The 14,849-nt window shown below is 51.7% G+C and overlaps 2 protein-coding genes and 1 pseudogene across 2 annotated transcripts; 2 read left to right on the forward strand and 1 right to left on the reverse strand.

Annotated features, from left to right (window-relative positions):
- The first annotated feature begins 1,607 nt into the window (after nt 1–1,607).
- On the forward strand, nt 1,608–2,465 carry LOC102519790 (2-acylglycerol O-acyltransferase 2-like). The gene is given in 4 exon segments (XM_032461036.1): nt 1,608–1,617; nt 1,787–1,942; nt 1,945–1,960; nt 2,067–2,465. Coding segments are annotated over 4 exon segments (261 nt in total). The 3' UTR covers nt 2,146–2,465.
- A 996-nt stretch (nt 2,466–3,461) lies between these two features.
- On the forward strand, nt 3,462–5,939 carry MOGAT3 (monoacylglycerol O-acyltransferase 3). Its single transcript, XM_032461037.1, is given in 10 exon segments — nt 3,462–3,486; nt 3,573–3,602; nt 3,605–3,655; nt 3,738–3,805; nt 4,080–4,287; nt 4,604–4,778; nt 5,118–5,386; nt 5,389–5,526; nt 5,529–5,558; nt 5,649–5,939. Coding segments are annotated over 10 exon segments (1,149 nt in total). The 3' UTR covers nt 5,804–5,939.
- A 4,159-nt stretch (nt 5,940–10,098) lies between these two features.
- LOC102519304 lies at nt 10,099–11,475 on the reverse strand (annotated as a pseudogene).
- Nucleotides 11,476–14,849: the final 3,374 nt, after the last annotated feature.

Below are 14,849 nucleotides of genomic sequence, written 5' to 3' on the forward strand. Positions count from 1 at the left end.
AAGTAGGAACTAGGTGTATTATGTGTGAATAAATAATGTGAACCAATTAAATAAACAAATGATCAGTCACAACAAAAAAACGGTGATTGCATAACATTGGGAATATAGGCAATATTTTATACAAATTGTAAAAGGAAAGTAACTTTTCTAAATTATGTAAATTTTAAAAAATTTAATTAAAAAATTTACTTAAATGAAAATCAAAATTAAAAGGAAAAAACCAAGTGAAGTTCCCTGACCCAGAGAAGGTACTGGCCCATGTCAGTGTTGGGCAGTGTCGTGGAGGCGGTGAGGACCGGCCCAGCCCACTTGGAGGCTGTGCCCCCGGCCCAGTGGGCCCTCACTTGGAGAGCTTTCCCAGTCGGTAGCCCTCCTCACAAAGCCCTCCCCACAGGGGCCTAAGCTGCCCCTCAGGGAATAAATCCTCCTGCAGGTCATCTACCCCTCAGAGGGGCCAGGCCCCGGTGACTAATGGGGCGCCCTGCTACTGCTGGTACACACACAGCCACCCCCCACTTCCCCAGACCTCTGCTAGCCCTGCTGCTCACGGAGGCCGAAGGTCCTGAGCCCCACGAGTCCAAACACAGGCCTTGCCTCCAAGCTTCAAGCCAGGGCCCTGGTCATTCCCCTGGGTCCTATTGGACACAGCCCTGTGAGCCCAAATAGTGGTTAACCCTTCCTTGCTGGGGCTCACCAGGGTCCAATGTGCAGGTCACCAGAGGGGGCTGAGTAACGAGGGCAGAACCTAGGCCAGGGGCCAGGGCCAGTGGGTTGGGCCAAGAGAGGGTGTGCTCCAGAGCCAGAGAGGCCCTTGTGTGACTCCTCCAGCTGCCTCCGCCGGGGCCTCCAAGTATTTGCTGTCCTGCAATGAGTCTTCTTTTCAAGGCTCGGTGAGTTCCTGAAGGCCTGAGGACCCCTGCCCCTGGCATTCTGCTTCCCTATTACCACGCAGGAGGGAGGCAGGCTAGAAGCATCCGGGTGGGGTCCCTGAAGGAACAAAAGAGATGTAGGTTGGACAGATGGGCCTGAAGCAGGGAACTAGGAAGTAGGGCACAGGAGACACCTGGGACTTAAACCTCTGGGTCCTGTGTCTGCCCTCCTTCCACCCCTCCAGCCCAGGTGTGCCTGGCTGCCCTGCTCCTTGCATTCCTAGGCTGGGCCTGGATCCTAGCGGTCCTCTACCTGGTCTGGCTCTACGGAGATAGAAACACACCTCAGACAGGAGGCCGCCGCTCTGCCTGGGCCCGCAACTGGGCCATCTGGAGACATTCCGTGACTACTTTCCCATCTCGGTGAGGCCCCCAGGAATGGTGTGCTGGGTGGGAGCCGGGCTTCAGAGGAGGCTCTTGGGACCATTGTCTCCAGAAGTCCAACCTCAGCGCCTTGGTGGGGTGTGCACCTTTGTCCCCCAGCTGGTTAAAACCTCAGAGTTAGATCCCTCCAGGAACTAGCTCTTCGGCTTCCACCCTCACGGGGTCCTGGTCACTGGGGCCTTTGGCAGCTTCTGCACAGAGGCCACTGGCTTCTCTCACCTCTTCCCTGGCCTCCGGCCCCACCTGCTCATGCTGCCTTGTTGGTTCCACCCCCTTGTCTTCTGAGACTACATCATGTGTGCCGGTGAGAGGGGAGCGCCGGGCCTCAGGACCCCCAGTCCCTGTGGTCACCTCTGACCTGGCCTCCTGCCTCCCCAGGGATACCTGGTCCCAGCTCTCCTTTCCCAATGTCCTCCTCCCTCTTTTCTGGAAGACGCAGGCCTCAGATAACCCTGCCTCTGCTCTCCCCCCAGGTTTGGTGTCCTCTGACAAGGCCAGCGCCTCCTATCTCTTGCCCAGGCCTGAGGAGGGCCAGATGGCCATTCTGGCAGCAGGAAGACCCCTCGAGGCGCTGGAGGCAAATCCCGGAGCGCTGAGCTTGCGGATCCGGAATCAGAAGGGATTTGTCAAGTCGGCCTGGATCACGGGTGAGGAGCCCGCACGTGGCCAGGTGGTGCTCCCTGGGGCTGTGCCTTAGGGGAGGAGCACAGAGACCCCAGGGACCCGAACTCCCGCTTGCCCCTGCTCACCCAGGGCCTCCCCGGTGCCAGTCTTCTTCGGGGAGAATGGGCTCTTCCAGCAGTTCCCCAACTCGCCAGGCTCCTGGGTGTGAAGGGCACAGGAAGCGCTGCAGCCGCTCTCGAGAGTAGCCCTGCCGCTGGTGCACGGTCCCGGGGGCTTCCTCCTGCCCTTCCTCAAGCCCATCCACACCGTCGGTGAGCCTCGGTCTCTGCCGCCTCTGCTGCTCAGCCCTCCCTTCCGCCCGCTCCTCCCAGGCTCAAGGCCCCTGCACGCTCCGCACCAGGAGGTGAAGGTCCCTGGTTGGGGCCTGAAATCCTGGCTGCCGGTCTCGCAAGGACTCTCCCCGAGGCTGGCCTTTGGCAACCGCACCAGCTCTGAACTCTGTCACAGATAATCGTGGTGGGGGATGGAGGGGAGAGGACAGGGGCCCCGCCGGGCAGTTCGCCCTCTCGCCTCTTGTTCCGCAGGCAGTGGGGGCCCCGATCTCGCCAGGGTCCAGCCGGGTGCAGGTGGACGCGCTGCACGCCATCTACGTGGAGCTGCTCACGCAGCTGTTCGAAGAGCACAAGGAGCCCTTCGGTGTCCCCGCCGACAGGCACCTCCTCCTCACATAGGGAGCCGCCAGCCCGGACTGGACCCCTCCGTGAAGGCAGGTGGGCCTGAAATTGAAAATGTAAAGAGACCTGCGGTGTTTTGTGTGTTTGTGCGGGACAGGGGAGGTCGGCGCGCCTGGCTGAGCGTCTCAGTGGCCCCTGGGTGGGCGTCTGGGGCGAGCGCCCAGGACCGGCTGGCCGCACTCCAAATCAACCAATGTAGGCTGAGACCCAGTTGGCGGGCTCTCCAGCTTCTTCAGCAAATCCTGCCCACAAAGATTCCTTTTTGACATGGGTACAGAACTGCATCCCACGCACCCTGCACTGACTCCCAGCCCCGCCCAGCGGCCAGCCCAGAGGGACCATGCAGAAGATAAAAGATCCCTGTGAGGAGCCCTAAGGCTCTGCCACTCCAGATCCCAGGATCTCCCTGTCCACACGTCCTCTACAAGCAATCCCAGGAGGCCCCAAGGGCTTGGACACTCAGAGGAGAAAGCCTTTCTGGGGTTCTGGGCTCCGACAGCAACCTTCCTCGTCTGTCCTGGGGTCCCGGAGCCCTGCTGGGGGAGGGGAGCTACTGGAGGCCTCCACCTTCCCACTGCCCTCTCCCAGCATGAAAACCCTGAAGAAACAATGGCAGGAAGTAGTGGGCGCTTACCAATACATGCTCACTTTGCTCTTCATGGGTGAGAGGAGCCGTACCTGTGGTCCACAAGGGAACAAGGGACGGGGGTGGCTGAGAAAGGCTGGAGCCTCACTTGCCTGGACACCTGATTGCAAAGGGAGGGGGAGGGGCCAGAGGTCCATCGGGGACATGGCCAAGGACATCACTGGCCAGGGTAGGGGACAGGAGCCACTGAGGTTTCATAAGCTAATTCATTTTTCTTTTTCATCTTTCCCCCAGGCCCTTTCTTTCCCCTTCTTCTCCTCTTCCTCTTTTTCACCTCATTCTGGTCTTTGTTCTCTGCTTAACCTGGTTTTTCCTGGACTGGGACACACCCAACCAAGGTGAGTGCTAAACACGGGCCCAGGGAGTGAGAGGGTAAATGGTGCCTCCAAGAAATATTCCACCCATAACTCTCTGCCCAAGGTGGACAGGGTTCTGAGTGGGTAAGAAAGTGGACTATTCGGAAACATCTAAGGAATTGTTATCCCATCAAGGAAACAGATCACCGTGCAAGGAGATTGTCTGCTTCCTCCCTGTCCCCTCCCTCCTCCACCTCTCCTCCTGTCCCTATGCTGCAGTCTGAGTCCTAGCTGCCTAGCTTCAGCCAGTGGAGGAGGGGGTGGAATCCTGTTCAAGAGAGGCCCTGCTATGCCCTTTACCATATCTGAGGACCTTGAATGCTGAAGTGTGGTGGTGTGCAGTGAACTCTTTTAGCTGGTATCCTGCCTCTGTGCTTTCTTCGCCTCATCCTGTCCCCTTCCCCCGAAGCTGGTGAAAACAGCAGAGCTGCCCCCTGACCGGAACTATGTGCTGGTCTCTCACCCACATGGGATCTTGGCCACTGGGACCGCCTGTAATTTTGCCACCGAGGGCAATGACTTCTCCCAGCAGTTCCTGGGGCTTCCACCTTCAGTAGCTGTGCTGCATGTCCTCTTCCACTTCCCAGTCTATCGAGAGTATGTCATGTCCTATGGTGAGTCATGAGCTGAGTGGGAGAGATGCCCCAGCACCCCCCTCCCCTACCAGAGTGTCCCCCACCCAGCACCCAGCCCAGGGACCTGGCTTGAACATAGGCCAGGCTCACAGTGGGCATCAGTAAATAGCTTTGGAGCAAGTGTCCTGCATCTTGCTCAGAAAGGTGCTGCAGGGCACGCTGACAGGGGCATGGGGGCAGGGAGTTTGGGAGGACTGGGGTGTGGCACTCAGCCTTCCTATCCGAAAGGGTGGGGGGAGGGGCCAGGGAACCAAGGACAGGGTGGTGACTGTCCCCCATGTCCTCATGCCCACAGGACTATGTTCCGTGAACCGCCACAGCCTGGACTTTATTCTGTCACAGCCCCAGCTCGGGCAGGCTGTGGTCATTGTGGTCGGGGGTGCCCACGAATCCCTGTATGCCATCTCAGGGGAGCACTGCCTCACTCTCCGGAATTGCAAAGGCTTTGTACGCCTGGCGCTGAGGCATAAGTGAGTGGAGGCCCCACCGGGGCTGCCTTGAATGAACGAGAGGTCACAGTGCACCTGGGGATCTACACTCTCTATCCCTATACACGCGCATCCCTGCAGGTGGGACTGTGCATCCCAGAGCTTACACTGTGTCCGCACCTGCAGGGGGCTCGTGGCTGCCCTTGTCTGTTTCCTCTGTGCCAAGCACTGTGCCCATCCACCCGGCTTCCTCCCACGTGGAGAGAGACAGGGTCACAGTGCAAATCACAGGACCCTGGGGCTCAGATGCCCCTGGTTCAAATTCTTTTACGACACTATCTCAGAGGTAAGACCTCACCCGCTTCCTTAACTGTGACACAGGGTTCATACCCACCTTGCTGCCATGCTGTGGTTGGAAAGACTGCATGAGAAAAGTCTTAAATGGAGGTGCAGTACACAATCATTTCTTGAGAAATGTGAGTCCCTTCTTCCAGATCTTTCTTTGGAGCCATCGCCATTTGTTTCAAAAGACCTTGGGAAGTGGAATCATGAGGTGCGGGGGGGGAATTGGGGCAAGGCTGACAGCCGCTGGCCTGACCTCCCTCCTCTCCTGCCGGCCCTTCCCAGTGCCTCCCTGGTGCCTGTGTACTCCTTGGGGAGAATGATATCTTCAGACTTAAGGCTTTTGCCACGGACTCCTGGCAGTATCTGTGCCAGACCACCTTCAAGAAGCTCCTGGGCTTTTCTCCTTGCATCTTCTGGGTCCGGGGCTTCTTCTCAGCCAACTCCTGGGGCCCTTTGCCAGGCCCATCACCACTGTGGGTGAGTGCCCGTCTCCAGGGAAGAAGGCTGCCATCAGCATTTGGGCAGCAGAGGCCTCTGCCCTCACCTGCGCCTCCCCGCTCCCTGCAGTGGGCCGCCCCATCCCAGTGCCCCAGTGCCTCCAGCCCACTGAGGAGGAGGTTGGCCACTATCACAAGCTCTACATGGAAGCGCTGGAGCAACAGTTTGAAGAGCACAAGGAAAGCTGCAGTGTCCCTGACTCTGCTCACTTCACCTTCATCTAGCCCTGGCCTTATCCCTCCGCGCCACCCCGCAGCCCCTGAGCCCCTGAGCCCAGTGCACGGAGACCCCCACCTGCTGCCATGCCCTACTGCACCTGTAAAAGTTAGCTGTTGCACATCACTACCTCGTAGAATCCGACGCGGCCCAGAGAGACTTAATTCTGCTGCATGACCTTGCATAACTCTCTTCCCTTTGCTGGGTCCCTGCTTCATCTGCAAATAAGGGCATCTGCTTAGCTCAGAGCTGTAGGGCGTCAGGACTGATTTTGGGAGGGTAGGCTTTGAGGTGTGGGCAGGTAGGGGGAGAAGATCGAGTAGATGGTGGAACCTCATGAACAAAAGCCAAGCTTCGTCAAGGGTACCTGACAGTAGGGAGGGTTGGAATGATCCCCGATAGATTAGATCGGGTTAAGTCCATGGCTTGATTCTGCACCCCCTCCTCATCCTTCCTGTTTCTGCAAGCCCAGCATTAGGTCAACACTAACTCCTTTCCTCAATAAGTTAGGACTGTTGTGAAGATTAAATTATTAAGATTTAAGGATTTGAAGCTGGGATTGGCAAAATACACGCCCATGAGTTTACTATCACCATCATCACCATCACCGTCCTCCTCCTCGTCCTCCTCCTCCTCCTCCTCATCACAGGCCAGCACCAGTGAACTGAGAGGGTCAGATTAAACAGCATGTCATCAAGGATCCTTTGACTTTTGTCAGTCCTGTTTGCTTGGTTCTGCATCTACATCCAGGACTGAAACAAGAATAACTTTTTGGAATGTAATTGAATGCAAGTGTATTTATCTCCCACTGTCTTACAAAATATATTCAGTGGAGGAATTTCTCTCATGCCTGGATGAAAATCTTGGCAGTCCCATGACTTCTCTAGGTCATTCTCAGGTGGTAAGTCCTATAGTCACTTTTAGTTGGGACATAGAAATGTCTAGCTGGAGTAGTAATCAGCACCTCGAGGGCAGGCATTTCCCCTCTCCAGCGAGGGCTAGCTACAAGTGGGCTTCCTGCTTGGCCAGAAGTGGCAGCTGGGGCCAAACGGAGTTGAAAGTGTTAGAACTGCTGTCTTTCCTCCCCTTCCCTTGCCAGATGCTGTGACTAATCCCCTTGGTGTTGGGGTTTGGGGGGCAGACAAGGGAAAACGGGGCCCTAACTCTCCTGACTGCACTGTCACAAGGTAGCACTGTGTTCCTTGGGCCTCTAGGTCTTTGAAGTCCATTCCTTTTTCTCCCTGGAGCTCTCACGGATTCTTTGGAGTTTCCCCTCTAAGGTCCCTCTGGCAGCTTCTGTGCTTTCTCTGCCTCATCGTGTACCCCAGTTTTCAGCCCACACACTCGACATAGGTTTCTCTATAGGAGCCCCATCACTCTTCCAGGCTGGGGATGGGGAGAGGGATGGAAACACCAGTTCCAGGCTTGGGCATTCTTGGTCCTGATACCCCTGGTGTGCAACCACTTGTCCTTCCTTCTTCCCTGAATGGGAATGTCCTGACCCCTACAGTTTGGCCACTCACTTTCTCCAGTGGGTACAGCCCCTAAACACTGGGCACATATGCAGCTCTTTGAGCCTTGAAGCCTTTTGTCCCTGACCTTTCAGAGGTAGGCCTTTCCCTTTGAGGGTAGGGCTTGCACACTCTCAAAGTACCCCCCACCCCAAGCCCTGCCTTCTCTCTATCTCCAAATTCTAATCCTTTTTGTGGGGAAGGGGCTCAAGAGTCTCTTCTTAACCATTTTCTTGGAAAATGTTGCCCAGGGTCTCGTCTGGCCCCTTCTAGAATCGAGGACCTATGTTGTATCTTTATGCCACAGCCCAAACTGCAGTGTTAACATCATGTGTCTTTTTCCCTGAGGTCTTCCAGGGGGACACTGAGGCACAGAGGCACCAACTTCAGTGAGAACTGGCCACAAGAGCTGGGGGTGTGAGCATTAACTTCTCAAGGCCCTTTTCCCATGAAGCCGCCTGCCCTTCTTCCCTGTGAGCCATGGGTGCCTCTTTCTGGAGCAGTGGGGTTGGGCTGGGCGGTGGGTGAATAATGGGACCTTTGTGTGGTGGTTCCCCGTCAGGTCCCTGTCTGAAATCCAAAACCAATGACGCTGAGATTGGGGGTCGGAGTGGGAATTGTCCTGAGGCTGGAGAGGAGTGAGAAAGGCCAGGAAGTGCAGTTAGTAAATGAAATTGGCCCTGGAGGCTGAGATCTGGTCAAAGGGGGAAAGTGTTGCTAGTACCTATGATGGCAGTTAGGCAGGTTTCTAGGGAAAGGGGCCAGATCTGGAGGGAGGTAGAATCAAGAGGGGATCAGACCTGTATGGGAAACATCTGTGCGGGGAAGAGGCCACAACACACACAAGAAAGGTCCAGGAAGGTCAAGATCAGGCTTCTGATGACTGGACAAAGAAGCTGTGTTGTATTTATACAATGGAATACTACTCAGCGATAAAAAATAAACAAAATAATGCCATTTGCAGCAACGTGGATTGACCTAGAGATTGTCATTCCAAGTGAAGTAAGCCAGAAAGAGAAAAAAGAATACCATATGATATCACTTATATGTGGAATCTAAAAAACAAACAAACAAAAAGACAAATGAACTTATTTACAGAACAGAGACAGACTCACAGACAGAAAACAAACTTATGGTTACCAGTGTGGGAAGTAGTGGGAATGGATAATTGGAAGCTTGAGATTTGCAGATATATATATATATATATATATAATAAATAACACGTTCATACTGTAGAGCACAGGGAACTATATTCAGTATCTTGTAGTAACTTATGGTGAAAAAACTATGAAAACGAATATATGTTTGTTCATGTATGACTGAAGCATTGTGCTGTACACCAGGAATTGACACAATATTGTAAACTGAATGTACTTTAATAACAAATATATATATACAAAAAAAAACTTCAGGCTTCCGGCTCTGGGAGAGAGACTTGGCATCCACATGGGGTGCGGCAAGTAGGAGATGTCAGTACTGCTGAGGGGTGTGGAAAGACTGTGTGGGGCAGAGGAAGTTGGAAACAACCCCCCTGGAGAATGGCAGGTGTGCCTCCCAATTAATATCCCTCCAGAGTCTGCTTGAGTCAGATGAGTGTCACTCTCCTGGTCATTAGCCAGCTTGGCGTCCTTCCTGTCCAGTGTGACCAACCAGAGGCAGCATCCCGCACTGCCATCCACCTTCTGAGTGTGCAATCCTCTCCCAGAAGCCACTCAAGCCTGGGAGGAAGCCATAGGCCAGACTTTCACCCTTTTCTGCGCCAACCCCAGCAACTTCTGCTGTCGTGTTCTGACCCCAGCCTCACTGAAAGTAAAATAAATATCTCCTGGTACCCGCTTCCCTCCTGTTATCTGGCTTTCTAGCCCTCCCTCATTAGGCATCCATCTTGGGTGGGACTTGATCTAAGGGGCTGGAACTGGGCTTGGAGAAGAGAGGAGAGTCCAGGTTCTGGGTCCTTGTCACACACACCCAGCTTGTAGGTGCAGACTCCAGATCCCAATGTCCAGGCCAGGGGTACACCAGGGAAAACACTCAGAATGGACTTTCACACATCAATTATGTCCCAACAGCTGCTGTCATATCGGTTCCAACTTGGAACAAAATCCCCAAACTCAACTGTCAGCTTGGCTGATGGGGGTCAGGCCCAGAGCCCTGTGGGAATCAAGACTCTAAATAAGATGAGCCTGAGCCCAGGCCTCAGAGCAGGAGTCCTGTTCCTTCTGGTTCTGGCCTCCTAGTCCTGGGTCCTCACAGAGACATGTACCACACAGCCCCTCTGGTGCAGTGACAATGGCTGTTTCTTGGGAGCAGAAATAGGACAGAATTGGAAGCCTCATATTCCAAGTGGAGACAAAGAACTTGGATTTGGGGACCCAAAGTGGTCCATGGGCCATCTTAGCACTGATGGGGGAGCAGCAGGGAGAAGGGGGCACCGAGCAGTCAGGAGGGGGAGGGCACCCACAGACCCGGCTTTGAATCCCAGCTCCACTGGCTACTGATCATGACTTGGCCAAGTCATTTAACCTTTCCAAGCCTCAGTTTTCCTCAATTTCTGGTAACATAGGGCTACCAACTTCAGAGTTGTGGAGCGCTTTAAAAAAAAACTTTTATTGAAATACAACACAGACAAGTACACAAATCTCAAGGGCATGACCTGATTTTTCTCCAACTGAACAAACATGGGGTTATCCCGGGAAATGGATGAGATGCTCCAAAGTTCATGGGACAGCTACACGTGTCCTTGTGCGTAGATCGGAAGAGAACTATCACCCACAGGCTTCTTTACCCTTGAATTTCTCTGCTGGGTGGGTGCCCACTCACACGATGGATCCAGGAGGAAACATCTGGGAGCCTTTTTATTTTATTTTCATTTATTGTTATTGTTTTCTCCTTCAGGAGCATGTTTATTGTGTTTGAGATGATAAATCAGGGGCTCTCTGAGCTACATAGGATAAAAGGAAATCCTCTCATTACAAACTGACAAAGGTAAAAGGCAAAATATGTTTCACCACAGCATGAAGCACATACTTAGAAATAGATCTGGGTTTAATACAAATGACATAATTCCTAGTCATCTACAGCTACTTTTATAACTTTATACAGATAATGAATTGGGCTAAAATGCACTCTAGTATTTGGCAGACTTCAGGACCAGTATCCTTAGTACATTACAAAATACATTTTGACGTCCCAAAGAAGCCACTCTTGAAAGTAGGCATTGGTTTTTGTTTGTTTGTTTTACTGGAGGTACTGGGGGTTGAAGTCAGGACCCTGTGCATGCTAAACACGTGCTCTACCGTTGAGCTAAACTCACCCCCTGCAACTAGGAGTTTTAAACATAGCTAATCTACAGCTACAAAGTTCAACTCTCGATAGCATTTACCTTTTGGGGGAGGCTCCCAGTCTTCAAAGGATAAAAGCGAGGAGTGGAATCAGTATAACGTACACAGAAGTCCGTATTGTAAAGGCTATAAAGATTTGCAGCCCAGTGAAAAGATGCCCTCTGCTCCTTCACACTGCATACGCATTATGTGAACTTTTTTTTTTTTTTTTTTTTTTTGCGTATCTCTTGGTCCACTGTCTGGCTATCCTGTCATGTTCTGCTCTGTTGGTCAAATACTGAGTGGCTATGCTTCCAACCAGAGGATCCACAGGGTTGCAGTCTGTCCAAAGGGAACAAATAGACAGCAAAACCTTTGCACCAGTCAGAGCAGGACTCCAGTTGTCTTTAAGGATGTCCAGGCAGATGACTCCCTAACTGTTGATGTTGCGGAGAGAGAGTCTGGTGAGGAAAGTAACCTTTGGTGGCTTAAATGGGTAACTGGATGGAAATGTGATACCCAGGAAAAAGCACAGCACCTTCATATATAGAACCTAGTGGGCCGAGTATAGTAGATCTCCATTCGGAAATACTGCCTCCTTTAGACCTGCAGTTAGGAGGAAGATCAAGGGTTATTTCAGCGAGTTCCTTCTGAACTCTTTTAGCACTAGTGGGTAATTTAGCAGCGGTTTTGCTAGAGAGTTTGGTGTTTTTCTTCTGCTGGGTGGCAGAAGGTTTTCTTTCTTCTTCTTCAGGCTGTGGAGCAGCTGGGTCTCCCTGGTCCGCGTCTGAACTACTGCTGGTGCTGGGGCGCTCACTGTCGGACCCTTGCCGATCACCAGACATCTTGGTGAAGTTATTTGTTGGGAAGCTCGGCCCCCAGGCCGGCAGGCTTGCGCGCGGTTGCGGTGTCGGGGAGGGAGAGAGGAAAAAAACTCTTCCTTAAGGAAATGGAGGCAGCTGGGCGAGGGAAAAAAAGAAGCCGAGGAGGCTGTGGCCGGGGCATGCGGGGCATTCAAAGTCGGAGGAATTGTGCAGTGCCGGGCTCCGGCCGGAGGGTGGCGCCGCCCAGCGCCTTCGAAAAAAGGCTATAGGCGGTGGGTCGGTGGGAGCTCGGCTGCGCCAAGGGCTCAAGCTCTAGGCGGAGGGGACGCGAGACACCCCCGCGCGCTGTAACCTCCCGCCGCCGCCGCCCTGGAAGCCTTTTCAGAGAAAGAAGAGAGGGGTGCCCTGCGGAGGGCTGGGGTGGGGAGGAGCCTCTAGAACTTGCAGAGGCCGACCCAGGAGGCTGGAGGAAGTTAGGGTCGGTTAGGGCATCATTATAGCTGTTTTGGAAGCTCCAGACCCGGACAGTAAGAATCCTGCTAGGGTCAGACTTCAGCCCAGAGCCATCCCCACTCACCCACCACTCACGCAGACCCTAACGTGGGCTCCTCTCCAGTCCTCCTGCTGGTTCTCCTCCAGAGCTCCAGCCCCTGTAGGTCCTCCCCAACTGCCTGTCCCTCTAGCCCTGAGATGTCACCTGTCTACAGGCAGAAAGTGGCATCCGTGTGTCCAGTGAGCTCCATATCTTGCCCTGCCTGCTGCAACCAGACATTATCCTTCCCCGGTTTCACCCTGGCGACGCCAGAATCACCTTTACCTCCCTCCTCTCTCCCTACCTTCCAGAACCCAAGTCACATTTCTTGGCGTCCTGTCTTCCTTCTAAGGGCTTCTTAGCTTCTTCTCTTACTCCACACCCCCACCCCTCCCGTGGACTTTCTCTAGGACCACTCCTCAGAGAGCAGAGGTCTTGCCTCTCATTTCCCATCTGACAACTTCTCATGCTGGCAAGATGCTCTTCCTAAAACACTGCTTTCATCGTGTCATTCCCCCCACTCACTGTCACTGGATCCTTGTTGTTAGAAAGTGTGGACTCCTTAGCATAGGATTCAAGGTGCCTGGCAAACAGAGCCCAATGCAGATACACAAGAGTACTGTCTCCTTGTGCCTGGGGGCTGCATGCACCGAGAGGTGGTCTTTGTGCAAGTTAGAAAAAGAATGCTCCAGGCTGGGCGGTGATAAGCACTTGCTATGGGATCTTCTCTTTGGGGAAGTGCACGGGCCAGGTGCCCAGAGAGAAGGTAGGTCACTAGACTGCCTAAAGGATCTATTCTATTTTCAACAGCCCTGAGCTCCACAGTACGGAGTTCTTAAGGAGCTTTCCTGTACCATTTCTCTTCCCATTTATCTAGATAATAACCCTCAACACTGTGTGATTTCTCCTCCTGATCTGGAGGGGTCTAACTTGTGTGAACTAAAGCCTTATGAGCGCAGCTAATCCCCTCCTCACAGGGCTTGTTCCCTCCCTGCCATCCTCCACATGGCCACCAGAGGGAGACTTCCACCCGCAAGGCAAATCTGTTACTTTCCCGCTTAAAGCTCTCCCCTGCCGGCAGCCCCTGCCTACAGGATGGGTGCAACCCAGAATCGCTTGTTCTTGCAAAGCAGGCTGTTTCTCAGCTCTGGGCTTTACTTAAGCTTCCCCTCCTGCCAGAGGGAGCCTGTCCTACTTTGTCATCTGGAGGGGAATTTTTGAGACCCAATTCGGGTCTCACTTCCAGGACATTTCCCTTGACTGCCAACCTGCCATACTGGTCCAGAGCATCTCTCCTCTGTATCCCCATAGCTCTTCCTAAAGTTCTAGCGTGACCCTCTGTGTCACTTTAAAACATCCATTATCCAAAAAGTTGAATAACTTGAACATTAATAAGAACAATAACTTTACTGGATTGCATCACAATAAATGTTTAAAACCCATGAGTTCATAATGGTTCTGAAAATAATAATCACCGTTGAAAGAACTACCTCATTATTTTGAAATTTAACAGATAAAGGGAAAATTTTAAGCACTTATTCTGTCTTTCCTGCACATACTATGCCTCAGGGTAATCATAGTAGAGGAGAACGTTTCCTTTTATAGACATAGTCCAGCTAAGAAAAAAAAAAAAAACCCAGAATAACAGAATAAGAATATCACCATTTGCAGCCCTTAATAACTGATTAGATTTAAGTCTTGAGCATCAATATCTGATAAAATTCCAACAAGGCAACCATATTTGAGCCTTTGATGGGAAAATGCTACACATTAATTCATACCAATTAATTTTAATAATATTTTATTTACCCCAATATTCCCAAAAAGTTATTTTAATCTGTACTCAATATAAAAATAGTAATGAGCTATTTTACATACCTTCTTTTTGGGCTAAGTTTTTAAAATCTTGTTCATATTTTACACTTTGAACATGTTTCAGTTTAGATGTTAAACATCCATTGGAAATACTCGATCCAGATTTAGAGTTTCTAAAATTCACAAGCAAAAAAGTGTATTCACAACTGAAAAAGTTGTTCTGAACATACTTAAAACTTTTCCCAATAACTGAATCAATTATCCATTTAAAATTTTAAATTATTTCAAATTTTACAAAATAAAAAGCTCAGTTCCTCAGTGGTACCAACTACATTCAAGGGCACAGTAGCCACGCATCACTAATGGCTGCCATTTTGGACAAGAGGGTAGATCCAAGTACCAATCTACAGGATAAACAAAGGAGAGAAATATGGTAGACAGCCTCATGGAGGTGTGATCAGCAGAATCCAGATGGCAAGGACAGTCACAGGATAAACAATCTTGTTCCTTCAAAAATTAGTTGCAAAAAGAGAGATGGAAGGGAAACCTATGGATTAAAAGAAATCTAAAATGTACATCAACTGTATCAGTCACCTGATACCATATTACTGCAAAGCAAATTGAACGTTCATTATCACATAGTTTCTGAGGGAGAAGCAGAGCTGGGAGATTTGGAGCTATTTGAGTTTCTCAAGACAAAGCAGCTGGCTTCCCCCAGAGCAAGTTAGGTGCTATGCCCTCAGTGGTATCATCCTGCTGACAATAAGGCATACTTGGCCCCCAAAGAAAACAAACCATAGGCTCTTGCGAATAAAAGGCCCAAGTAAACAAGCCCAACAGGAGGGTCAAAGCCAATTCTCAGTACTCCAAGATGCAAGGTTGTTTTTTACACAATTCAGGTCGACTACAGGAAATCCCCAGCCTTAAGAGCACTGACCTGTGCTTCATTCTTTACCGTTTGCAAAGTACTTCCATGAAGTACATCTCACCTCAGAGGGATTAGTAGGCAGTAGGGTCTGAGTTTGCAGTCAGAGGACCTGAGAGTGTCCCTT

Source organism: Camelus ferus, chromosome 18 (genome assembly GCF_009834535.1).
Source record: "Camelus ferus isolate YT-003-E chromosome 18, BCGSAC_Cfer_1.0, whole genome shotgun sequence".
NCBI classification, from domain to species: domain Eukaryota; kingdom Metazoa; phylum Chordata; class Mammalia; order Artiodactyla; family Camelidae; genus Camelus; species Camelus ferus.